General features: G+C 43.2%; 1 protein-coding gene across 3 annotated transcripts in view; it reads left to right on the plus strand.

Annotated features, from left to right (window-relative positions):
- The window catches only part of TNKS (tankyrase), a 246,026-nt gene that overhangs the window by 187,018 nt on the left and 31,733 nt on the right, over window positions 1-27,275 (plus strand). For 2 of the 3 annotated variants that reach the window (XM_040417872.1, XM_040417874.1), the window contains 7 exons: window positions 12,167-12,312; window positions 15,549-15,714; window positions 17,208-17,427; window positions 19,298-19,407; window positions 21,531-21,719; window positions 22,534-22,771; window positions 23,159-23,241. In XM_040417872.1, coding sequence (XP_040273806.1) covers window positions 12,167-12,312; window positions 15,549-15,714; window positions 17,208-17,427; window positions 19,298-19,407; window positions 21,531-21,719; window positions 22,534-22,771; window positions 23,159-23,241 — 1,152 coding nt within the window. The remainder of the gene's footprint in view (window positions 1-12,166; window positions 12,313-15,548; window positions 15,715-17,207; window positions 17,428-19,297; window positions 19,408-21,530; window positions 21,720-22,533; window positions 22,772-23,158; window positions 23,242-27,275) is intronic. The other variant, XM_040417873.1, reaches the window with a different exon arrangement.

The following is a 27,275-nucleotide window of genomic DNA, read 5'->3' on the forward strand; positions in this document are numbered from 1 at the left end:
GTGACCGGAGTCAGAAAACCCCTTTACCCCTTAACAGTTTTGCCAGAGCTCTGCTCGTGCTTTCAGCAGAGGAACTAACTGTTCATTCCAAGCAGAGATTGGACAGCAGTAGGAGGCCTGCTTTAACCCCTCATGTCTAGGGCTTTGTAACAGCTAGTCATATGGGACTGGACTTGTTTTAAAACTGACAGTTTAGGCTTTAAAACGAGATTCACAACATGATCTCCTCGACATCAGGAGATACAGCTGTTGAGGTGAGAGTAACAGGTTTCAACTGCCTTCACTCCCGACCCAAATTCTAACAGCTAAATCTCCAGATGTAGAGGAGATAATACTGAAATTTTGGTCTTAATTTAAAGTTTAGACTTTAAAACAAAAACCTATCTCTAGCTGTTACCAAGCCCGAGATATGAAGAGTTGAAGCATCCCTACCCCTTCAGCTGGCTGTGATCTCAGCCAGCCTTTAAAAGGAGATGGGCAGTGGGGGTTGAGGGGTTAAGGTGGGCAATTACAGAAATTTGTCTTGGTGTAAACGACTTTTAACATTTCACATTTTTTGTGGCAATTTAAATATATAGGTAGAATAAAGCCTATATGTTGTATGAAATATATTTTTGTTTAACAGCTGCAGGAGAAAGAATGGTATAGAGCTATAGTAGCAGGCAAAACCTCTATTGTCTAAAGGCCCTTCCCATAGGTGGAACTAGGGAGCCAACTTTTGTCCTCTTCCATAAAAGCTTATCTACATTTTCTTTTTCTCAAAAACCATTGCCTGGCCTTCAAGATCACTTTGTTCCAACTTGGTGATCTCCACAAGGAGAAACCTAAGGGTTCACTGTGCTTTCAGAACACTTTTGATTTGTTATAGGGATATATCAAAAGTTCAAAACAGCACTAAGACCTCCACTGATCTCTAGAACCAGGGGAGAGAAGCTCTCACTTAGTGCGCTTTCTCTCCTCTCCTCTCAAGACGGGAGAGAGATGGGACCCTAGATTTTATATAGTCTGTCTTGCCCAGGTGCTAAACCAGCGCTCTCCCCTCGTTCTAGTTTCAGGCTCTGGAGGAATTAAATGGTCACTGTGCTTTCAGAATATGATATGTTATAGGGACATATCAAAAGTTTTGATCGGTGGGAGTCTCCGTGCTGAGACCCGCACCAATATCTAGAACAAGTGGAGAGAAACACTCTGGCAGGACAGGAAGCGAGTTGGACTCGCTAGAAAATCTATGGGCCTATCTTGCTCCTGTCTCATGCAGCGAGGAGAGAGAGCATATCAAAAGTTTTCTGGAAGCAGTTTGACCCTTTAATTCTTCCAGAGCCTGAAACTCTGAGACAGAAGCTGGAGGTAGTGCTACCTTATACTTTACCATTATGGAGCTGAGATTTGTTCAGTAGGCTACAATCCTTCATGAGCATTGCGAGTTATAATTTCAAAAGTAAATCAAAGCGGACTAAATATATCATCTAATGTGCTGAGAATAATTGGTTGTGTGCTACTGTCCATATAAATATCAGCGTACACCTACCACCACGTAGACTCATCTGCTGTTTGTGGGCTTAAAGGGGTATTCTGTGACGTTATCCCCATCCTATAACTATTAGATCGGTGGGGGTCCTACTGTTGGCACCTCCATGGATCACGAGAACAGGGACCCCGTATCCCATGGATCCACCTGAAATGAACGGAGCAGCTGGTCAGGCATGTGCGCAGCCTCTTCATTAATTTCTATGGAAGTTCCGGAGATGGCAAAGTACAGCTCTCTGCTATCTCCTGAATTCCCATAAAAATTATTGGAGCAGCTGTGAATCATGCCCAACCAACTGCTCTGTTCATTTCGAGGGACCCCCACCAAACTAATAGTTATCCCCAATCATGTTGATAGAGGATAACTTCACTGTTTTTATTCCTGCTCACACTTTGAACAGCAACCAACCGACTCCATTTTGTATTTAACGTCTTGTTAAAGAGGACATTTCACCTGAAAATGCAAGTTAAACTAAAGATATACCCTTACTTGCCGGCCCCCGGTGGTGCTTATTCAGTTCTTCATTTTGCACTCAGTGCCCCCGTTTGTCCGCGGTGCCCCCTGCAATATTTCCCGCCTTCTATGCTAATGAGCCATTCGGCTCAACTGGGCGGGCCTGCAAAAATTCTCCCGGGTGTGTCTTTCTTCTCCCTGGCACGGAGCGCAACCAATCAGCGCGCTTTGCTCTTAGCCAGGGAGAAGAAGCTCCAGTTCTTGCGAGAATTGGAGCGATTTTATCCATCCTGAGCCGACGCTGCTCCAATGCTCGCCGCGGGAATCCAAGATGGCGCCGACTCAGGATAGATGAAATCGCTCCAGTTCTCGCGAATCTCACGAGAACTGGAGCTTCTTCTCCCTGGCTAAGAGCGGAGCGCGCTGATTGGATGCGCTCCGTGCCAGGCAGAAGAAAGACACGCCCGGGAGAACTTTTGCAGGCCCGCCCAGTTGAGCCGAATGGCTCATTAGCATAGAATGCGGGAAATATTGCGGGGGGGAATGATTGCAAAATGAAGAACTGAATAAGCACCACCGGGGGCCGGCAAGTAAGGGTATATCTTTTAGTTTAACTTGCATTTCCAAGTGAAAAGTCCTCTTTAAACTTCTCTCTACTTGAAGACTTGAATATCTTCATTCTCCCAGTCCTCAGGCTGATTTGTGGCCCCTTTACGGGACCTTTACTTGATTGGATCTTTGTTTTTAAGTTGTGTTCCCTTCTCATGATTTTTGCCTGGTGTATCCTGATGTTACTTTCTGTTCTTTATCTAAGACAGGGGGTGGGGAACCTTTTTGCTGCCAAGGGCCATTTGGATATTTGTAACATCATTCGGGGGCCATACAAAATTCTCAACTTAAAAATGTGACTGCTGTATCTGGGCTTCATTTAAAAAAAATAATAATCTAGAGTGCCTTGTTTGTGCAGCACAAAATGGCTGCACTTTTTAAGTTCAGAATGTTACATATTTAGTTCTTTATTTGGCATTAATGGCAGCCAAGCTCACCTAAAGGGGGTCCAGAGAGGGGTTCACCCAGATTTCACTCTCCCTGCCACTGTCCCTGCCTTTTTCTTTGCAACTGTCCCTGCCTTTGGCCCTTTCTCAGCCTCAGATCTGCCCCCACCTCCATCAGCCTTTAAATCAGACTCCCATCAGACCTCCCAGCCTCAGATTAGACCCTAATTGTCCCCTTTCTAGCTTCAGGTCAGACTCCCATCAGACCTCCCAGCCTCAGATCAGCCCCCATCAGACTCCCCAGCCTCAACTCAGACCCCCCAGCCTCAGATCAGATCCCCATAAGACCCTCCATTAGCCTCATATCTGACATTTAAAATAAATGAACTAACCTCTTTAGTCCCGGACGGCGCTGCCTCTTGGCAAATTCCCTCCCTAGTCGTCTTCCTGCCACGCTGTACAGTGACGCTGTCTGTGTTTGTGTATGCATGCGTGTGTGATATGCTATGACTATTGGAGAAGTGATGGAAGGTGTTGCTATGACTACTGGGGAAGTGAAGAAGCAGTTTGCCGTGACCAAGGGGATCCCCACCCCCTCCACATACATGGTCCGTCAATATGTTGCTTTTCTCTGCACCACACTGGATGATTACAGGTAAAATATTTAAAAGTTGATATAATGCTGACAATTAGGCAAGAATTTTTGGACAACCCTGGCTGGTGGGCACCAGAATTTGGTGTTTAGGTTCCATAATTCTGTAGCTGCCAGGCTGATCGTCTAGCCGGGTTTTGCCCAGCCCTCTTTTTTGCTGTTTTGGTTCATGTAATGATAAAATGAAAAAGCTAACGACTACTCACTGCGCCTGTCTGCAAGATGTTCCAGTTTATTAGGCCACATAAACACTACAGTTGTACGGATCTGAAAATATCTTGATGCTGCATTGCCGTTTCCATAGCAACCAGTGAGTTTAGCTTGAGGCCTTCATTGTGTGTATTTGGTATCGCTGAAATACAGCTGAGCGTTACCAAAATAGTTTATTTATCATGGAACACGCTCCGTAGGTTTCTGCCGTGCAAGATCCATATATCATTAGGTACAGTGAATGTAGTCCTTAGGGAAGGATAATATTTGGTATCTGTTAACTACAGCTATTTGTCTACTGCATGCAGTTCCATGAAGTGATATCGTACATGTAGACCTTTATAGGGGTATTCCCAGAATTAAACTTATTATTTTTTTCTCAAAAACGATGTAATCTGTCTGTAGAAACACACTTGCCTGCAGTTCGTCTTCCTCTTCTACCATTGATCTTCCATGAATTTTTGGGTCAGGGCAGCACGATCTGGGCAATCCTTCGTCGGTGCGGTGGTCATGTGACTTCTGTTTTCTTGCGGCAGATGCAGCTCCTTGCCTCTCCTAGAAGCTCGCTGCTCCCTCCTCTGTGCTGCTGATGTCGGCTAAACCCCCAAAATACCCAGTGTGGTAACGTGCACTGTGATGACAAAAACATACTCTAAAACATAACTTTTAGTACAGCATGTCCATTAAAATACAGTGGTGTATAAACAGTAGTGCCAAGTTAAATCAAGGGTCCTATGAGGGACTCGTCCTAAGAATAGTTTCCACATTCGTGGTCACCTACGGATATGATGATCACTGGCGGTATACTGTATTCATATCCATTCTTGGTATATGGTTTCAGAGCTTGACAATTCCAGAGTTTACCTCCAAATTCTTACAAGTTTTCTAGAATGGCTCATCCGTTTCTTTGTCCTAGGAGATACTGTATTGGTGGTAGAAAAAGGTATATATCTCACCCTTTCAATCGAGTTGTCCCTGCCTAAAAGCAGAGTAATCACCCTGAAAGGGACGGCCCCACTTCTTGGTGGCTGTCCCTACAATAAAGCTCCCTTCCTATAGACACGTTTCCCCTTTAGATCATAATAGGTTCATTAGGGGACTTCTTTCGGCATGGTAGCCAATTAGGATATGGTCCCACGTGTGACTGCAGTATACCACCAGTGATGATCATATCCGTGTAGTTTGATCATCAAACCGTAAGTGACTATGCATGTGGAAACTATTCTTGGGATGAGTCCCTCATGGGACCCTTGATATATCTCGGCACTATTGTTTTTATAAAATTGTCTATTATGTAAGTAGGTATAATTTTAACAGACGTATTAAAAGTTATGTTTTAGAGTAGGATTGCCTTCTCCATGATTTTTAAAATTCCTACTAACATTATCCTTGACATTCTCAGTGAATAGGTGGTATGACTGCGCAATCACACAGTCTGGTGACGCAGATAGAGAAGCGAGGAGCTGCTTCTTCATTCACAGCAGCCTTTACACAAAGCACATGCCCACCCTGTGTTGTGGTAACGATCAACTGCGCATGCGTCATCTCATTACACAGGTAGGAACGGGTATATATGGGACATGCTTGACCATGGCAAAGAGAACTACAGCAGCATGGGGGGCACTGAACATATAGCTTACTAGGACCTCCTTCTCACCTATTGCAAGCAGTCTAAGCGCCAAGGTCTTGCAACATTAGCGCCAAAAGCACTGCATGATGCTTATTTGCTGATCTTTGACAGGAACTTGGCATTTATATTATGTGCATTGTACAAAAATACCCACAGTATGTACAGCGGATGGTTAAAGTGTCTGAATGCTATGCCTTTAACCTGTCACGCACAGTATATAGTGTAGACAGCCATGAAACAGCCCTTTTTTGTGCTGTAGAAAACCCGCAGCACGACCATTGTGTTAAACTGCCTTATGATGGGGTCTACGGTTCTGCTTGAAATATCTTAATGGTCTTTTATGTTGCAGCTTTTTGGAAGACGAAACTGAATACATTAACCACCTCCGGACCGCCTAACGCAGGATCGCGTTCCGGAGGTGGCAGCCCTGCGCAGAGTCACGCATATATGCGTCATCTCGCGATGGCCGAGATTTCCTGTGAACGCGCGCACACAGGCGCGCGCGCTCACAGGAACGGAAGGTAAGAGAGTTGATCTCCAGCCTGCCAGCGGCGATCGTTCGCTGGCAGGCTGGAGATGTGTTTTTTTTAACCCCTAACAGGTATATTAGACGCTGTTTTGATAACAGCGTCTAATATACCTGCTACCTGCTCCTCTGGTGGTCCCCTTTGTTTGGATCGACCACCAGAGGACACAGGTAGCTCAGTAAAGTACCACCAAGCACCACTACACTACACTACACCCCCCCCCCGTCACTTATTAACCCCTTATTAGCCCCTGATCACCCCATATAGACTCCCTGATCACCCCCCTGTCATTGATTACCCCCCTGTCATTGATCACCCCCCTGTAAAGCTCCATTCAGATGTCCGCATGATTTTTACGGATCCACTGATAGATGGATCGGATCCGCAAAACGCATACGGACGTCTGAATGAAGCCTTACAGGGGCATGATCAATGACTGTGGTTATCACCCCATATAGACTCCCTGATCACCCCCCTGTCATTGATTACCCCCCTGTCATTGATTACCCCCCTGTAAAGCTCCATTCAGACGTCCGCATGATTTTTACGGATCCACTGATAGATGGATCGGATCCGCAAAACGCATCCGGACGTCTGAATGAAGCCTTACAGGGGCATGATCAATGACTGTGGTGATCACCCCATATAGACTCCCTGATCACCCCCCTGTAAAGCTCCATTCAGATGTCCGCATGATTTTTACGGATGCACTGATAGATGGATCCGATCCGCAAAACGCATCCGGGACGTCTGAATGAAGCCTTACAGGGGCATGATCAATGACTGTGGTGATCACCCCATATAGACTCCCTGATCACCCCCCTGTAAAGCTCCATTCAGATGTCCGCATGATTTGTACGGATGCACTGATAGATGGATCCGATCCGCAAAACGCATCCGGACGTCTGAATGAAGCCTTACAGGGGCATGATCAATGACTGTGGTGATCACCCCATATAGACTCCCTGATCACCCCCCTGTAAAGCTCCATTCAGATGTCCGCATGATTTTTACAGATGCACTGATAGATGGATCGGATCCGCAAAACGCATCCGGACGTCTGAATGAAGCCTTACAGGGGCGTGATCAATGACTGTGGTGATCAACCCATATAGACTCCCTGATCACCCCCCTGTCATTGATTACCCCCCTGTCATTGATTACCCCCCTGTAAAGCTCCATTCAGATGTCCGCATGATTTGTACGGATGCACTGATAGATGGATCCGATCCGCAAAACGCATCCGGACGTCTGAATGAAGCCTTACAGGGGCATGATCAATGACTGTGGTGATCACCCCATATAGACTCCCTGATCACCCCCCTGTAAAGCTCCATTCAGATGTCCGCATGATTTTTACGGATGCACTGATAGATGGATCGGATCCGCAAAACGCATCCGGACGTCTGAATGAAGCCTTACAGGGGTGTGATCAATGACTGTGGTGATCAACCCATATAGACTCCCTGATCACCCCCCTGTCATTGATTACCCCCCTGTCATTGATTACCCCCCTGTAAAGCTCCATTCAGATGTCCGCATGATTTTTACGGATGCACTGATAGATGGATCGGATCCGCAAAACGCATACGGACGTCTGAATGAAGCCTTACAGGGGCATGATCAATGACTGTGGTGATCACCGCATGTAGACTCCCTGATCACCCCCCTGTCATTGATTACCCCCCTGTCATTGATTACCCCCCTGTAAAGCTCCATTCAGACGTCCGCATGATTTTTACGGATCCACTGATAGATGGATCGGATCCGCAAAACGCATACGGACGTCTGAATGAAGCCTTACACGGGCGTGATCAATGACTGTGGTTATCACCCCATATAGACTCCCTGATCACCCCCCTGTCATTGATCACACCCCTGTCATTGATCACACCCCTGTCATTGATCACACCCCTGTCATTGATCACACCCCTGTCATTGATCACCCCCCCTGTCATTGATCACCCCTCTGTAAGGCTCCATTCAGACATTTTTTTGGCCCAAGTTAGCGGAATTTTTTTATTTTTTTCTTACAAAGTCTCATATTCCACTAACTTGTGTCAAAAAATAAAATCTCACATGAACTCACCATACCCCTCACGGAAACCAAATGCGTAAAATTTTTTAGACATTTATATTCCAGACTTCTTCTCACGCTTTAGGGCCCCTAGAATGCCAGGGCAGTATAAATACCCCACATGTGACCCCATTTCGGAAAGAAGACACCCCCAGGTATTCCGTGAGGGGCATATTGAGTCCATGAAAGATTGAAATTTTTGTCCCAAGTTAGCGGAACGGGAGACTTTGTGAGAAAAAAATTAAAAATATCAATTTCCGCTAACTTGTGCCAAAAAAAAAAAATTTCTATGAACTCGCCATGCCCCTCATTGAATACCTTGGGGTGTCTTCTTTCCAAAATGGGGTCACATGTGGGGTATTTATACTGCCCTGGCATTCTAGGGGCCCCAAAGCGTGAGAAGAAGTCTGGTATCCAAATGTCTAAAAATGCCCTCCTAAAAGGAATTTGGGCACCTTTGCGCATCTAGGCTGCAAAAAAGTGTCACACATCTGGTATCGCCGTACTCAGGAGAAGGTGGGGAATGTGTTTTGGGGTGTCATTTTACATATACCCATGCTGGGTGAGAGAAATATCTTGGTCAAATGCCAACTTTGTATAAAAAAATGGGAAAAGTTGTCTTTTGCCAAGATATTTCTCTCACCCAGCAAGGGTATATGTAAAATGACACCCCAAAACACATTCCCCACCTTCTCCTGAGTACGGCGATACCACATGTGTGACACTTTTTTGCAGCCTAGGTGGGCAAAGGGGCCCATATTCCAAAGAGTACCTTTAGGATTTCACAGGTCATTTACCTACTTACCACACATTAGGGCCCCTGGAAAATGCCAGGGCAGTATAACTACCCCACAAGTGACCCCATTTTGGAAAGAAGACACCCCAAGGTATTCCGTGAGGGGCATGGCAAGTTCCTAGAATTTTTTATTTTTTGTCACAAGTTAGTGGAAAATGATGATTTTTTTTTTTTTTTTTTTTTCATACAAAGTCTCATATTCCACTAACTTGTGACAAAAAATAAAAATTTTCATGAACTCACTATGCCCATCAGCGAATACCTTGGGGTCTCTTCTTTCCAAAATGGGGTCACTTGTGGGGTAGTTATACTGCCCTGGCATTCTAGGGGCCCAAATGTGTGGTAAGGAGTTTGAAATCAAATTCTGTAAAAAATGACGAGTGAAATCCGAAAGGTGCTCTTTGGAATATGGGCCCCTTTGCCCACCTAGGCTGCAAAAAAGTGTCACACATCTGGTATCTCCGTAATCGGGAGAAGTTGGGGAATGTGTTTTGGGGTGTCATTTTACATATACCCATGCTGGGTGAGAGAAATATCTTGGCAAAAGACAACTTTTCCCATTTTTTTATACAAAGTTGGCATTTGACCAAGATATTTATCTCACCCAGCATGGGTATATGTAAAAAGACACCCCAAAACACATTCCTCAACTTCTCCTGAGTACGGGGATACCAGATGTGTGACACTTTTTTGCAGCCTAGGTGGGCAAAGGGGCCCATATTCCAAAGAGTACCTTTAGGATTTCACAGGTCATTTACCTACTTACCACACATTAGGGCCCCTGGAAAATGCCAGGGCAGTATAACTACCCCACAAGTGACCCCATTTTGGAAAGAAGACACCCCAAGGTATTCCGTGAGGGGCATGGCAAGTTCCTAGAATTTTTTATTTTTTGTCACAAGTTAGTGGAAAATGATGATTTTTTTTTTTTTTTTTTTTTTCATACAAAGTCTCATATTCCACTAACTTGTGACAAAAAATAAAAATTTTCATGAACTCACTATGCCCATCAGCGAATACCTTGGGGTCTCTTCTTTCCAAAATGGGGTCACTTGTGGGGTAGTTATACTGCCCTGGCATTCTAGGGGCCCAAATGTGTGGTAAGGAGTTTGAAATCAAATTCTGTAAAAAATGACGAGTGAAATCCGAAAGGTGCTCTTTGGAATATGGGCCCCTTTGCCCACCTAGGCTGCAAAAAAGTGTCACACATCTGGTATCTCCGTAATCGGGAGAAGTTGGGGAATGTGTTTTGGGGTGTCATTTTACATATACCCATGCTGGGTGAGAGAAATATCTTGGCAAAAGACAACTTTTCCCATTTTTTTATACAAAGTTGGCATTTGACCAAGATATTTATCTCACCCAGCATGGGTATATGTAAAAAGACACCCCAAAACACATTCCTCAACTTCTCCTGAGTACGGGGATACCAGATGTGTGACACTTTTTTGCAGCCTAGGTGGGCAAAGGGGCCCACATTCCAAAGAGCACCTTTCGGATTTCACTCGTCATTTTTTACAGAATTTGATTTCAAACTCCTTACCACACATTTGGGCCCCTAGAATGCCAGGGCAGTATAACTACCCCACAAGTGACCCCATTTTGGAAAGAAGAGACCCCAAGGTATTCGCTGATGGGCATAGTGAGTTCATGGAAGTTTTTATTTTTTGTCACAAGTTAGTGGAATATGAGACTTTGTATGAAAAAAAAAAAAAAAAAAAAAATCATCATTTTCCACTAACTTGTGACAAAAAATAAAAAATTCTAGGAACTCGCCATGCCCCTCACGGAATACCTTTGGGTCTCTTCTTTCCAAAATGGGGTCACTTGTGGGGTAGTTATACTGCCCTGGCATTCTAGGGGCCCAAATGTGTGGTAAGGAGTTTGAAATCAAATTCTGAAAAAAATGACCTGTCAAATCCGAAAGGTGCTCTTTGGAATATGGGCCCCTTTGCCCACCTAGGCTGCAAAAAAGTGTCACACATCTGGTATCTCCGTACTCAGGAGAAGGTGGGGAATGTGTTTTGGGGTGTCATTTTTTATATACCCATGCTGGGTGAGATAAATATCTTGGTCAAATGCCAACTTTGTATAAAAAAATGGGAAAAGTTGTCTTTTGCCAAGATATTTCTCTCACCCAGCAAGGGTATATGTAAAATGACACCCCAAAACACATTCCCCACCTTCTCCTGAGTACGGAGATACCAGATGTGTGACACTTTTTTGCAGCCTAGGTGGGCAAAGGGGCCCATATTCCAAAGAGCACCTTTCGGATTTGACAGGTCATTTTTTTCAGAATTTGATTTCAAACTCCTTACCACACATTTGGGCCCCTAGAATGCCAGGGCAGTATAACTACCCCACAAGTGACCCCATTTTGGAAAGAAGAGACCCAAAGGTATTCCGTGAGGGGCATGGCGAGTTCCTAGAATTTTTTATTTTTTGTCACAAGTTAGTGGAATATGAGACTTTGTAAGAAAAAAAAAAAAAAAAAAAAAATCATCATTTTCCGCTAACTTGTGACAAAAAATAAAAAGTTCTATGAACTCACTATGCCCATCAGCGAATACCTTAGGGTGTGTACTTTCCGAAATGGGGTCATTTGTGGGGTGTTTGTACTGTCTGGCCATTGTAGAACCTCAGGAAACATGACAGGTGCTCAGAAAGTCAGAGCTGCTTCAAAAAGCGGAAATTCACATTTTTGTACCATAGTTTGTAAACGCTATAACTTTTACCCAAACCATTTTTTTTCTACCCAAACATTTTTTTTTTATCAAAGACATGTAGAACTATAAATTTAGAGCAAAATTTCTATATGGATGTCGTTTTTTTTGCAAAATTTTACAACTGAAAGTGAAAAATGTCATTTTTTTGCAAAAAAAATCGTTAAATTTCGATTAATAACAAAAAAAGTAAAAATGTCAGCAGCAATGAAATACCACCAAATGAAAGCTCTATTAGTGAGAAGAAAAGGAGGTAAAATTCATTTGGGTGGTAAGTTGCATGACCGAGCAATAAACGGTGAAAGTAGTGTAGGTCAGAAGTGTAAAAAGTGGCCTGGTCTTTCAGGGTGTTTAAGCACTGGGGGCTGAGGTGGTTAACTTGCGAACAATTTTAATAGGCCACGCACGTTTCTTGAATTTGATTACGACATGTTGAAAGATAATGAGGGCAGATATGTAATTACAACCTGCTTATCAAGATAGAATTTTTTTATTTTTTTCATTTTAAAGATCTGTTGTAGTCTTAAAGTCCTGTATTTATTCACTTTTTTTAATAAAATTTTTATTTTTTACAGCAGCTTTGCAGCCCCCAGAACGTGAATTGCAGGGATCTTGAAGGTCGCCATTCAACGCCATTACATTTTGCTGCTGGTTATAACAGAGTTTCTGTTGTGGAATATCTGCTACATCATGGTGCTGATGTACATGCCAAAGATAAGGGGTAGGTTTGCCAGGCTTGGAGACGTATCTTCCCTTAGGTACAATGCAGTGTTTGCTGGTACAGTAGTCTCCATTCCATACTATACCGGCATGGTAACTCTATGCTACATAAGAATATGATTGGATTGTATTTGGTCATCTCTGCAGTACCTGTGGAGTACTAACCTTGGCCAAGTTAGATTTACACTGACTGATTTAATGGAGATAATCATGTCTCTGCGGTCTCCTTAAAGGGAGTCTGTCACCTCATTTTGACCATTATAACACTGCCCCATAGAACATTGCAAACAGTTTCCAAGCATATCTGTGTGTACTATGTGTCTGTATTTCATGTCCAGGGAAAACACTTTTATTCTGCTAAACAACATTTCCCAAGTGCCCAACTGAAAGTGGAAGTAAAAACAGCTTTCACTCCTGACTCGGTTTCTAACGGCTATATCTTCTGAATTAGGGTTGAAACGATTCATCGATGTAATTGATGTAAATCAATGAAATCGAGGCAAAAAAATCTTCGATGCAGTTTCCCTGCATCAAGGATTTGTTTAAATCACATGACCACGGAGCGTGAGTGAAGTGAAGCCTCTCACTCACCGCTCCATGGCCTCCCAACTCGGCACAGCGCTGCACAGGCCAGAGACTTGTGTGCACACATCGTCAGTGCGCTAGCTGACGCTGTGTGACACGTCGCGTCCCTCCCAGTGCATGCTGGGAAGAAGACGCGGTCCGTCTCCTGCGGACTCCATGTCAGCCCACTGCAGGTGCCAGGAAAGGTAAGTATAAAGTAGTGGGGGGATTTGAATGGGGCACCTGTGATTTGAAGGGGCTGATGGTGCTGGGGGACATGGGTGATCATGGTAATGGCATGGAGGGGCTGATGGTGCTGGGGGAGTGGAGGACAGCATGGGACATGGATGGCATACAAGGGCTGATGGTGCTGGGCATGGATGGGCTGATCTGATGGCACTGGGGGAGTGGGGGACATGGTGGATGGCATGGAGGCTCTGGGGGAGGGGGCATGGTGGCTATGGATGGCATGGAGGCATTTGGGGAGGGGGACACAATGGATGGCAACATGGCATGGAGGGTCAGATGGCACTGGGAGTGGGGGACATGGCATGGAGGGGCAGATCTGATGGCACTGGGGGAGTGGGAAACATGGCAATTGGGCTAGCAATGGATGGCATGGAGGGGCTGATGACAGTGGGGGGCATGGAGGCGCTGATCTGATGGCACTGGGAGAGTGGGAAACATGGCAATGGATCGGCATGGAGGGGCTGATGAAGGCACTGGGGTGGGGTAGTGCTGATGGCACTGGGGGGAACGGAGCTGATGGCACTGGGGGGAACGGAGCTGATGGCACTGGAGGGAACTGATGCACTTGGGCTGATCGCACAGGGGGGAAGGAAGGGTGTTGGGGACTGATGGCAGGTGGTCTGATGAGTTTTTATAAAGGATAACAGTCTATTAATTCATTTTTTCTTATTAGAGTTCTCGATTAATCGTAAAAATAATTTATAGAATACTAGATTTCTTAAATAATCGTTTACTGCAGCCCTAGTTGGAATGCCAGCTTTCAAACAAGGTCATGTTTCTAGCTTGTACCAATCCTAAGATATAAGCAGCTCTCCCCTCTTCAGTCTGATTTGCTTCGGGCACTTTGGGCAGCAGAGCTGGGCACTTAGGAGCTGGTTTCCAGCAGATTTTTCCTGGACATGGAATACAGACAGTGCACACAGGTATGTCTGCAATCTTCTGTGGTACAGTGCTCTTACATATATTGGTGAAAGAGTTGACAGACTCCCTTTAAATGTATGTTCCAGTGCAGGTTATTGCAATTACTCTGATACAGAGAGTTATTGCTAGATGGGTGGTGCATGTGAATAACTACGGTACATTTGTGATGTTTTTCATTCCAATATTTTGCAGCAGATTGCATTGTTTTCTAAATTTACCAGTTGTTCTTTGTGTAAATCAAGCAATTGAAGTTAAAGGCTTTGGGGGCATTTTTTACTATTGTATTGTACTAATTTTGAGCTAAAAATTGTTGGTCTTAGCTTAAAATTTTTAACCATTGTCTTTGCACAGCCTTGAGTTTCTTTAGTAGCAGGATCTGAATTTTCATTCTGTTACTTCAGGCAACTCAGCTGACTGCTCCTCATCTCTGCTCTCTGACCTTATAGTGAGATAGAAGAAAAAGGAGATGGTGAGCTGATGAGGTTCAACTGACCAAGGGGTGGGGGAAAAGGAAGAAGGGTGGGAAAGTGCCAATCCAAGCTGAGAGGAGGGTGAGATAGTACTGTCCCGGTAGTTGAGTAGTACACAGCAAAGAGATAAATATGACAAAACAGTCCCAAAGTCCACTAATGTGTGGCAGGAAGTCTCAAATAGTACATATGTGACATATATATATATATATATATATATATATATATATATATATATATATTAAAAAAATGGTATTAGTTCACCATAATGCTATATTAAAATATAAAGAGTGGTATTGATTTGCCACAATGTAGATTAAAAATGGATTGATGACATCCAACAAATACATTAGGTTAAAATGGATTGATAACATCCAACAAGGCACTTACTTAACTGGGGTGCCTTCAACAGGATAAGCACATAACACCTGTGACGAGTACCCCCCCCCCCCCCCCCCCCCCCCCGGCCAGGATCGCTTGTAGAATCACAGTGAATGATGGCAGCAGGACAACAGCGCTTCTGATCAAATCACCTTTAATTGATATGTGGCTCAGCGCGTTTCAGGGATAAAAGTTTCCCCTTCCTCAGGAGCAAGTGTAAATTTCCTTTCCGACAGTCAGCTGCTTGCTCAGTGGAGGTGAAGTTCTGCATTTACGTGCAGCAACCGCCTCCACAGTATGAAGACGTGGGATCACTATTACGATGCTTGTCCTCATACAGCTGCACGGTTTCTGGGCAGCCGATCGCTGTTTAGACCGCACAATCTTCTGCCCAGAAACGTTAATTTAGGCACCTGCACGAACGATCATTTCACTCCATAAACGAGTGTTTCGCTCATTCATTGGATGATCAGCTGCACCTTTACATGGGCAGATTGTTGGGAACCAGCATTCGCAGGAATGTTCACGATAATCTGTCCGATTTATGATTTTTTTATTTTTATAAAATGCAATAAAAAAATAAAAAGATTTGCCCCCGAAGGTGAACATAGACTTTAAAGGGACAAATGTTCTGTTTTCCTTCTCTGTACAGTGGCTTAGTCCCTCTACACAATGCCTGCTCCTATGGACACTATGAAGTGGCAGAGTTGTTGGTGAGGCATGGGGCCTCGGTAAATGTTGCAGATCTCTGGAAATTTACTCCACTACATGAAGCAGCTGCTAAAGGAAAATATGAGATCTGCAAACTGTTATTAAAGGTAAGATGGCAAAATATATTTTATTTGTGTCGGCATTCACATTTGTTACTTACAGCCTTGCAGCTTTTTTACAGCGCCTTGCCCTAGTGGGCATTGGAAACTCATTACTAAGGCAAAAACAACATTTCTAAAGGTTATTGAAACCATAAATTAATTTTGTTGCTCTTTTTATGACGGCGGAAGCTGCATGCCTGGCTTTTTATTTCTGTGGGATTTATAAAGGCCAAAATATATTGCGGTTAAAAGGTTAGCAAAGGACACATCCCTACAATATCCAAAATACTGTAGAAGATCATGTCCATTTTACACTCTTACTATGTGGGTATTGTCATAAATAAGTTTATTTTTAAATGTGTTGAAAAAGAAACACTTACTGAAACTTTTTTTTCAATTTGCTATATTATCACCATAGAAAACTGATTGCTTTTCTTCTTCTGTTGTAAAGAAATATGTATATAAAATGCATATAAATGTGCACCATAAAAAGCTACAAAATAAAAGCATTTTGCTGCATTTTGTTCTACCTTTTGGTTCAGTGCTCCATGTAAAACCAGACTATTGAGCGGTTTACAACACGCAAACGCTACCTCTGCTCGATTTATATACTTGGACAAGAACATGCAACACATCCCAACAATGCAGAAGGACTGAATTTTAGCAATATAAGGCTACATGCCGCTGAGAGGCCCCCATAGTCACCTGTGCTTAAAAAAAATAATAATACTGCATTGTATCGTTTTTTTTTCCTATTTTTTTTTTTTTTTTTACTGGACCCGTTCTAGTCAATGGGGTCTGTCTTGTCCTATTAGCTTCCATTAGGTGCCTATAAAGGGCCAGAACAATGGAAGTAATAAGCGGTGATGTGGACCTAAAGGTTTTTTTGGAAGAAGTTTTGAGGCAGATTTGCCTGTAGGATTTTCTGCCAAAGCCAGAAGTGGATTTGAAAGGAATCAGAAATATAGAGAGGGGATTTATACTTTCTCCTTTCTGGTGGATCCGCTTCTGGCTTTGGCTGAAATCCTGAAGGCAGATCTGCCTCAAAACCTTGTCCAAAAAAACGGTGTGCCCGTACCCTAAGGCTGCTTTCACATGTGCTTTCTAGCTATCTGGCAGCATTTATCATATCCGGCATAGCTGGATAGGGCCAGAGCACCGCTAGACCCTGTTGACTATGAAGGGACATGACAGATATTCGGCCACACAAAAAGCATTGTTTGCACTTGTTTTTGTCCAGCCTAATCCCAACACTCATGCCGGAAACCGGCCGGATCACCTTCGGGTCGCATTATAGTCAGTGGACACCGGCTGTGAACTGCAGTATCCGCTAAATGCTTTAACGCATATATGAAACTAGCCTAGGTCTGATTTTTGTCCAGGGTGATTACAATATGTTATTTCTCACTTTACTACACTTTTTTATTTATTTATTTAGATTTGTTATTTATTTATTTTGACCTTTTGAAGCCAGATTATAAAATGTGTTTGTTTCGCAGCACGGAGCAGATCCAACCAAGAAAAACAGGGATGGAAACACACCCCTGGATTTGGTAAAAGATGGGGACACGGACATTCAAGATTTATTACGAGGAGATGCTGCTCTGCTTGACGCAGCTAAAAAAGGCTGCTTAGCAAGAGTGCAAAAGCTTTGCACACAAGAAAACATTAACTGCAGGGACACCCAAGGGAGAAACTCGACCCCTCTGCATCTAGCAGGTGGGAATGAACACACTGGTAGCCATGTACATTTTATTTTATTTCTAATCTCCTATTGATGACAGGATTATTTCAGTAACAAACGGCATGTATAACCCTGCAGATAATTCACTTGTATTTGACCACTTTACTAATTAAATCACTTGCCACTTTAAAAGTACACAGTTCACGCTAAAGAGCATAGGTAGAACTTCTTTGTTTCTTACATTCTAAGAGAGGAGGACCCCAATTGGTAAAATTTTTATTTTATTATACTGTATCGCTTAATGCAAATAATGATGACTTACCATTTTTTTACCTATGCACACCATTTAAGAAAATTGAACACTGTGCGTCATCCCACTCCTCTCCCTCGTAGCGCTGGTGCCCTACGGGTATTCACCGGACAGTGCTCTAAGACTACTAAATATTATACTGCTGAAATCAGCGGGTCTGTCTTTACACTATGCTGACCTCTGTAAGGGCAGCATAAGGAAGGTGACGGGCTCCCTTAAATTTTTTTTATCCACATTGATTAGTAAATGACCTGTTGCAAGAGCCATGTCCTGAGTGAGGAAACATCTGCCATTACTTTCAGCTAAGGAAAGTGGTTATTATTATAGATAGTAGGACAATTAGTACAATCATAGGAATTTAGTAATTTTTTCTTATAGCAATTAGTATCTTTTTGTAGCAATTGCACAGAATGCACATGAACGTGCCCATGACTGAACCAGTAGGTCCAAGCAAACTGTACAATTCTTTGGAAATAAATGTACCAGGGGATAGGTCTTCAAGAAACCCTTGTTACACTTATACGGCTAGATTAACATACAGTATATAATTTGTGTCTGGTTGGTTGTCTAAAGGGGTTTTCCCACTATATCCTTCGGATAGGTGATAAGTATCTGATCAATGGGGGCTTTGACCGCTGGGAACCCCACCATTCACAAGAATGTGGTGATAGAGTCCCCAGAGTGGATTGAGCAACAGTTGTGCATTCCTGCTGCCATTCCATACCTTCTCAGTGGGACTGATGGAGATAGCCAAGCACTGTACTCTGCAATCAGACTTGAGATATGGCTATAATTGGAGGGGTAAGGTGCAAATTTATCATCAGGAGTAGTGTGAACATGAACATCTATTCTGCCAGACTCTGCTTTTGTAAGTTCCCTGGACGTGGTCCTTCACTAAGTGGTGCTTTTTATTTAGGCAGTTTACATTCAGGCTCTTACACCAGGATTTTACACTGATCTTTGATATCCCCCAAGCATAATTTATGACATAACTTAGACTCATTCTCCGACAGTCCATGCACTTGGGCTGGAGTCGATTTGAGTCCTTATTTACAACAGCAAACTGGCATAAATTATACTGAATGTGCCATGGCTGATAGCCTGCCCACACCATGCTATTGCCACTCCCCCATTTCAAAAAGTGGCGAGGGTGGGTATAAATGCCACTTGCATCTAAATTTGTTTGTGACTTTTTTACGCCAATTTATGGCAAAGTAAGTAAAAAAAAATAAAAATGGCCCCCAGTGTCTTTAAGGCTTCACCTAGCTGTTGCAAAACACAAACAACATTGGTCATTGCCTGAGTTGTTTCACCTGCATGTTCCCTGTCCTGTCGGTCAGGGGCCCCCAGCGGGTCTGGTAATGCTGGGTGCTTAGTGGTGTGCGCTATTTCTTCTTGAACTGTGTTCTGCAGCACACATGTATTTACAGCTGTGTGCTTTGTGCCATAGACTACAGTAAAAGAGGCACTCATTCAGTTATGTACAGCATGCCCTCCAGTCCTCCATCAATCAGTCATTACCACTAGACTTGAAATGTTTTCTCTAGGTTATCAGTTTGTTCTGTTTTTGAAGTGCTTTTGTTCACTTTTCTCAGCTGGCTACAACAACCTGGAGGTGGCTGAATATCTCCTAGAGCATGGTGCAGATGTCAACGCACAAGATAAAGGAGGACTTATTCCCTTACACAATGCAGCATCATATGGAGTAAGGCTGGTCTGCATGAAATATTGTTTAAAGTGTGTTTTTAACCTATGCATTCCTTTAGCAATCTAGCTCTGGCCAGTCCACCACTGGCGACAGAGCAAAATACAAGCCTTTTTATTTTTTTATAGTAATTTGAGGGAATGTATCACTAAAGCCCCATTCACGCTTACAGTGGAATCCTGACATTTTCTGGAGTTTACCCGGAGGGGCTTGTATGTGTGAATGCACACATCTGCAATATCTGTCCCGGACTTTACCCTGACTTTTTCTTCCCAGAGCCCTAGTACTAACTCCGGGTTATGTCCGAGTGAGCGCATGTGTGAAAACAGCAGTAAATGTTCCAGAAAATCACAGTGGGCCATGCCTAAAGTTCCCTTGCCTAAGGACCTGGAACATTTCCTCTGTAGTGAGAACGCACCCAACATGGAACATCTCCAGGGGTGATAGCTACATGTGTGAGAGGCCTACTTTGGTAAATCTCTGGATCTGATAATCCTGAACTGTTCAGGAGCTTAGTGTGAAAACAGCATAAGTATAGATGGAAAAAATAATGTTAAAATAAGTGTTCTATGGATCTTCAAGCTCTGTAATCATATTGATCCATGGCTTCCTTAGAAAGACCTCATTGTTATCCACTTGACAATCTTAACTCAATTGTTTGTACCTGAACTGTCTTTGAAGAGAAATGGATCTGTATGGGACAAGCGATTGCTGATCCCCCTACTACTGGGGAACAAGCAATCGCTCGTCCTTTCACATGGATGGATCTAGCAGGCAATTTTCTGGAGAGCTGCAATTACATACAACAGTCATCGCTGTATGGAGACAAGCAATTGCCAGAACGATCACTAGACCCCATACAGTGTCATTGTTTCGGGGCAACAGTGGACGATCTGCTGCATGGAAATGATGATTTTAGATGCCAGCCAAAAGACATGATCACCCAGTGAACGAGCGTTTTCTCTTTCATTGGGTGATCACCGGCACCTTTTACACAGGCCCTCTATTGAGAACGAGTGTTTACAGCTTTGCTGAGAAGACTCTTTACACCTTGTTTTCTAATACAAAGAAACCTCTTTCCCTAATAAAGTCTATTATAAAAAATGTTTAGCATCCCTGTCCCTACACTGTTAAAAATAACCTACACTTAATAATCCCATTCACACGCAGTAGGAAAAAATCCATGCAGATCGTAAAGCATGCTGCAGATTTAAAAATATGCAGATTTGTAACAAATATCAAGTTTTGATATATGAAGCTTGAAACCAGCACAGCGCAGTCTACAAATAACACCTGCAGATTTGCTTCTGATCCTGCGGCTTGTGAACATATCCTAAAAGAATAGACTAAATAACAAAGTTACTATTTTATAGGCCTGCAAAGCCAAATCTGAGCAGAAATGTCTATTCAGTCATAAATCACTCTGGAAAAATAAAATGACCAGTATGTAATAAAGTGCAGGTGCACACTAGCATGGCGACATGCAAGAGCAAATCCAACTCCAGTAATGAATGACTATGGCATCATTCTCATAATCCTCCGTTATATTTTATTATGACAGCAGCAATCATGGACTCTGGGACTGAGGTCAATATGGAGGAAGTCTTTTAAATCCTGACAGATCTAGACTACTAAATTTCTTTATTTACAGCTCATTTTTTCACGCATTGGGCCTTCAATGTGTGATTAAATCTGTCATTGAGATAATAGCAGAATGCTAGCCCATTTCTTCAGTATAATGCCTCATGCTCACGAATGTATTTTGTTTCCGGATAGGATGCAGGCCCATTCATTTCAATGGGTCAGCAAAAAATGCGGACATCATTTGTATGTCCGTTCCGTAGCCCCGCAAAAAAAAAACATGTCCTATTCTTGTCCATTTTAAGCATTGTTACAATGGATCTGCAAAAAAAACAAAAAACAGATGGCATACGGATGTCATCTGTTTGTTTGTTTTTTTATTTCTTTTGCAAATCCGCAATTTGCGGACAGCAAAACACATACAGTCGTGTGCATGTAGCCTAACTTTGTTTATATTGGTCCTTCCTATTTATGGACTCTTTAGAAACTGTGCTATATATCTATATAATATTACATCATTTTTTCTTTCTCTGCTTTTTTAGCACGTTGACATTGCAGCATTATTGATAAAGTACAACACTTGCGTGAATGCCACAGATAAATGGGCATTCACCCCCTTACATGAAGCCGCCCAGAAAGGAAGAACGCAGTTGTGTGCTCTGCTTTTAGCACATGGTGCAGATCCCACAATGAAGAACCAGGAAAGCCAAACACCACTAGATTTAGCTACAGTAAGTGTTTGTATATGTCTGTTTCTGGGGTGCTTTATTTCCTAGATGTACTATTTTTATTATTATTATTATTTGTCTTTTTTAATTGCACTTTAATCAGAATCAGTAAATATATTTTATAGAGAATCGGTCTCAAATGTTCATTTTAGTAAATACTAAATATTCTGCTTGAAATAAGTGTTGGGCCGTTCCTCTATTATTCCTCCATGGCTTTATGGCTAGATTGACAACTAGGTGTTGTTCCCTTGCCATTAGGATGTGTTCCTACACGGTCTGACGCTGACAGTATTGACTGGACGAGGTGTGACACAACCCCAACTAACCCCCAGTTGTCAAGTTATTCATACATATCCTGGAGAAATAACAGGAGCTGCAAAATGCAGAGTACAGAGAAAGGGTGCTCCAGAGTAATTTCACAGGAAATACACTTATTTTCTAAACGGATCAGAAGAGCTGACAGCCCTGCTTTAATGTAATTGATGGTACACACATTAAACCTGTTTCCCTATCTGCTGTACGCCTGTTATGGGGCAGATTGATGTGCAGTGTTGTATGAGCATACATGCAGAGAAGGTTGTAAGTCATGGAGTGAGACCACCCGCCAAACTCCTAAACCACAATGAGCAGGTGAGATACAAATTGTACTGACTCTGCTGTACTTTACTTTATCTGTAACATGGTGGTACAGGTAGCGTAGTATTATCTTATGCTTTAGTAAGTAATTTTATATTTTTGTTCCTTCAAAATCATTTTCTGGGGGCGCTGAACCCAAAGGTAAATTAACTCTAACTCTAGTGTTTTGCTTTTCATTTAGGCAGATGATATTCGAGCTCTGCTAATAGATGCAATGCCTCCTGAGGCTTTACCTAGCTGCTTCAAACCTCAAGCAACAGTAGTCAGTGCCTCCATTATATCGCCAGCGTCTACCCCCTCGTGTCTGTCTGCTGCCAGCAGCATTGATAATCTCACTGGTCCCTTGGCCGATCTGGCTGCAGGAAGTTCTTCAAATGCTGGCGATGGAGCTGCAGGGACGGAAAGGAAAGAAGGAGAAGGTAAATCTACGATTTCAGAATAAAAAAAACTATTGAAATGTGTTTTTCAGAAAATATTTGAGAGTGCCAGATTATAAGCTGCTTTTGAGTCCAGGAATACAACAATAACAACCTTATTAAATAAGCTAAGAAATAAAGAATCCATGTAACAGTATCTGTCTAGATGATTGGAAGAGAAATGTGATCTGTACATTATCAGTGCAGTTATTGGCTGTTCACTTAGTTACCTTTTGTGTTTACAGCTCTATATTATTTTCTTTGCAGTTTTTCATTTCTTCTTTGCAGTACAGATCATAAGCAATTGTATTGTGTAAGATATTTAGAGCCTTTGAGCGTATCTGAAAGTCCTCTGCACAAAATATATCCTGTCTTCTTTTTCCCTTGCAGTTGCAGGTCTTGACATGAACATCAATCAGTTTCTGAAAAGCCTGGGTCTAGAGCACCTTCGGGATATCTTTGAAACGGAACAGGTAGGATGCAAGCCAAATGTGTTATCTCTGCTGATGCTCAGCATCTCTCCTTTCAAAGACAGTATGGCAGACTCCTTCACCTGGAGGAGGATGATGTGCTGCTTTAAAGGCAATTGAAGGATAATTGCAATAGGATGATGTGAAGCATCCTCATATATATACTATAAACAGGCTGTCCTCGAATAGTTGAGTGGTTTTCATTTTATTCAAGTTTCTGCCAAGTTATGATCTAATAGGAAAAATTCTTATGCACCTTGACGCTTGTTGAAAAATCAATGTAGAGGAATTATGACTGTTGAGATTTTTTTTTTTCATTTTTTTTTATTGTTTTTTTTTGCCCTCAAATTTCCATGACCAAACATCTTACCCAGAGCTCAAATGCAAAAGATCAGTAGAGCTAGAGGGGAAACCCATTACCTGCCTTATTGCGCAAAAGTCCAAGTAAGAAATCAGTAGCTAAGAGAGGAAGAGCGATATGGGCATTGTTTGGGTGATAGCCATTACATAACATTGGTAATAATTTGCCACAGTAGGAGATCCCTTGATTTACTGTTGGATCGGACATTTCTAAGTAGGTCACTTATGAAGGGTCCGGACACTGCCCCCCCTGGATTGCTTGGAGAAGGGATCCATATTGTGGGGATCCGTGGTTTTGAGGCATGAGGCCTAATTGTGTATCCCGTCATTGCTCTGTACTGTCCTGCCATGGTTGTTCTGTAAAATTTATTTTATTTATTTTTTATTTTTTTGCTCTCTATGATCATGGTATGCAGTACATCTGCTGCACATATACTGTGTGAGTATGTATATGTGTATATATATATATATATATATATATATACCAGAGAAGAAGAGGATGCGGGATGAGCAGCAGCACAAACAGGGAAGTCCAGATGCTTTTCACCTTTAGGATATATCTTTATTGCCGTAACTTCAATAAAGATATTTCCGAAGCATACAACGCATCTGGACTTTCCTGGTTGCACCGCTGATGATCCTGCATCCTCTTCTTCTCTGGTTTCCTAACCGCCCATATCGTGCCTGGGAAGGAGAAGCCTGCCAGCATCCGCATCTTTACCTACCCTACACGCTGCATCGGGTGTTGCGCTCCCAGCGCAAAAATTCCAGGTGATGGGCTCTGACTTAAGCGCTTACCAGCTTGTCTAACAGTCCCACTGATGAAGTGCTGCTCACCTGTTTTCTTTTCGATAGATACATACATACACATACATATCTTTAATAAAGACAGATTTTGCTGTACTTTTTTTTTTATTCTTGCCATGCCTATAGTTGACCTCTTCAAAGGTCCTTAAGCTGCAGTCCAGAGCTTTCATCTCCTTTCACTCCAGCTTAGAGACCTTCAGCCTCCTCTCCTGCCTGCACTGATCACACAGATTACACAGGTGTCAGGCAGGAAGAGAGAAAATATTACAGAGAAAATCAAAAACACTCCTGCGCTCCCATACAAAGAAATCTACCAACCTACAGTTGGAGGTCCGCTGCACAGTGTAAATAATGGGCTTTGCTGCTGACGCCCAGGATACAAAATTGATTAAATGTTGATTTACCTTACGGTAAAAGCTTACACTGGCGCTGGTAGGTAGAAATTAGGTAGAAATGTGACACATAAAATACAGTGGCTGGATGAATATTCCGCTATAGTAAAAGGTGGATGTCAATTGACGATCCAATGAATTAATCACCGCAATGATAATCACCTTTTCTCTGGATGTGGGCTGGGGAAATAGTCTAAGTTCTTTAAATATTTGCACGGTTCCCGTTCCTGTGTGTAGAGGGGTGTGAAGAGAGGCAAAACTTCACTGCTCACCTGCTAGCATTCACACTGCTCCGGCCGGTAGCTGCGTGGTGCGAGGGAGCAGACTATGGGTTCGGCGTCCAGGATTTTCAGAGCAGCAACTTTGTAAAGATCCAACGTGCTGGAGTCTGGGGGGGGGGGGGGGGAGCGGTCACAGGAATCCACCAATAATCTGCAGATTTGCAGATTTCTAAGCCCAGTGGTGATTTAAAGGGGGGGTCCCAGCAGGAGTAACGCTGGCGAGGATAGAGTGTCCGCGTTCTCCTGGGTGGCACCTGCCGGGTGCTGTCCGTGTAGGAGGAGTTGCTGAGGGGCCCCGGGGAGCTGCTAGTTGGGGGCTGCGGGGACCCTGGGGAAGCTCCTTGCACAGCGCCGCGCTCCGCACTAGGAATGTGAGGAATGATGGAATTCTCTTCCTGGCAAGTGGGCAGCGAGCACTGCTTCTCTGTTATGTCGCCTGGTGGAACATTAATTTATGGAAAATAGGGAATTCATTTTAATAGGGTTCATCTGGATTCAACACCTGCACAGGCTCGCAACGCCAGTGTGACTGGAGCTTTATATGAAATAAAATTCTTGACAAAAGAAGAAATGACATTTTTTATGAAATTGAGGCGCAAGAGGCATTGCTTAGGGAAGCACCTACTCCTTTACCAAAGTCCAAGAAGCAAATCATTTTGTTAGGAGTTTCAGGATACAGCATGCTTGTATTGTGTTGTCTTCTGTATGTCCTCCCCACCTTCTAAGAACCATGACTTCTTTTTTTGTGCGGGACTAGTTTTTGATTGGCACCATTTAATGGAAAAAATCTTGCACTGGAAAAATCTTTTGGGTGGTGGAATTCTCTTCCTGGCAAGTGGGCAGCGAGCACTGCGCTGCCCACCTGCCAGGAAGAGAATTCCATCATTCCTCACATTCCTAGTGCGGAGCGCGGCGCTGTGCAAGGAGCTTCCCCGGGGTCCCCGCAGCCCCCAACTAGCAGCTCTCCGGGGCCCCTCAGCAACTCCTCCTACACGGATAGCACCCGGCAGGTGCCACCCAGGAGAACGTGGACTCTCTATCCTCGCCAGCGTTACTCCTTCTGGGACCCCCCCTTTAAATCACCACTGGGCTTAGAAATCTGCAAATCCGCAGATTATTGGTGGATTCCTGTGACCGCTCCCCCCCCCCCCCAGACTCCAGCACGTTGGATTTTTACAAAGTTGCTGCTCTGAAAATCCTGGACGCCGAACCCATAGTCTGCTCCCTCGCACCACGCAGCTACCGGCCGGAGCAGTGTGAATGCTAGCAGGTGAGCAGTGAAGTTTTGCCTCTCTTCACACCCCTCTACACACAGGAACGGGAACCGTGCAAATATTTAAAGACTTTAGACTATTTCCCCAGCCCACATCCAGAGAAAAGGTGATTATCATTGCGGTGATTAATTCATTGGATCGTCAATTGACATCCACCTTTTACTATAGCGGAATATTCATCCAGCCACTGTATTTTATGTGTCACATTTCTACCTACCAGCGCCAGTGTAAGCTTTTACCGTAAGGTAAATCAACATTTAATCAAGGAAGAGAGAAAAGTCTGCAGACCCACACCTCTCTCTCTGATCCAACAGAGTGCTGTATGAGTACTCTGCTGGATCAGTAAGGAAGCAGTCGGGGGGCGTTCGGCACCGCTGGACCACCCTGACCATGGACTACAAAATGCAGTCGCTTTTTTTTCTTGATCAAAGTGTATATATATATATAATATAATATAATATATATGTGTGTGTGTGTGTGTGTGTGTGTGTGTGTGTGTATATATATAATATAATGTGTGTGTGTGTATTATATATTATAATGCTTCAGCTCAATTTCATTTTCCTTTCCTATCTGTTGACTGCATGCTGAAAAAACTGAATTAATTTAGTTCCAGAACAGTTGAGGCAAAACTCCACATGTTCCGGAATATCAATGAGGTTTGATGCTTCCAGCAGGCATATGTCCTACAACACTGGGCCTGTTCCAAAAAGATAATTTGAATTGAAACGGTTGGGATGCATGCAGGCTCGAACTGTTCCACAGGGGTATAGGTGAATCCCCCGGTCGGCCCCTAGTAGAGTGATGTACTACATATTGATAGGCAGCATACAACATCTTCAACAGTCTATGTTCATATAACAAAATGGATAGATTATTTAAGAAACTATCCAGTGTATTATCATAGATACATCAGGTGGCTG

This window comes from Bufo bufo, chromosome 2 (genome assembly GCF_905171765.1).
Source record: "Bufo bufo chromosome 2, aBufBuf1.1, whole genome shotgun sequence".
NCBI lineage: Eukaryota > Metazoa > Chordata > Amphibia > Anura > Bufonidae > Bufo > Bufo bufo.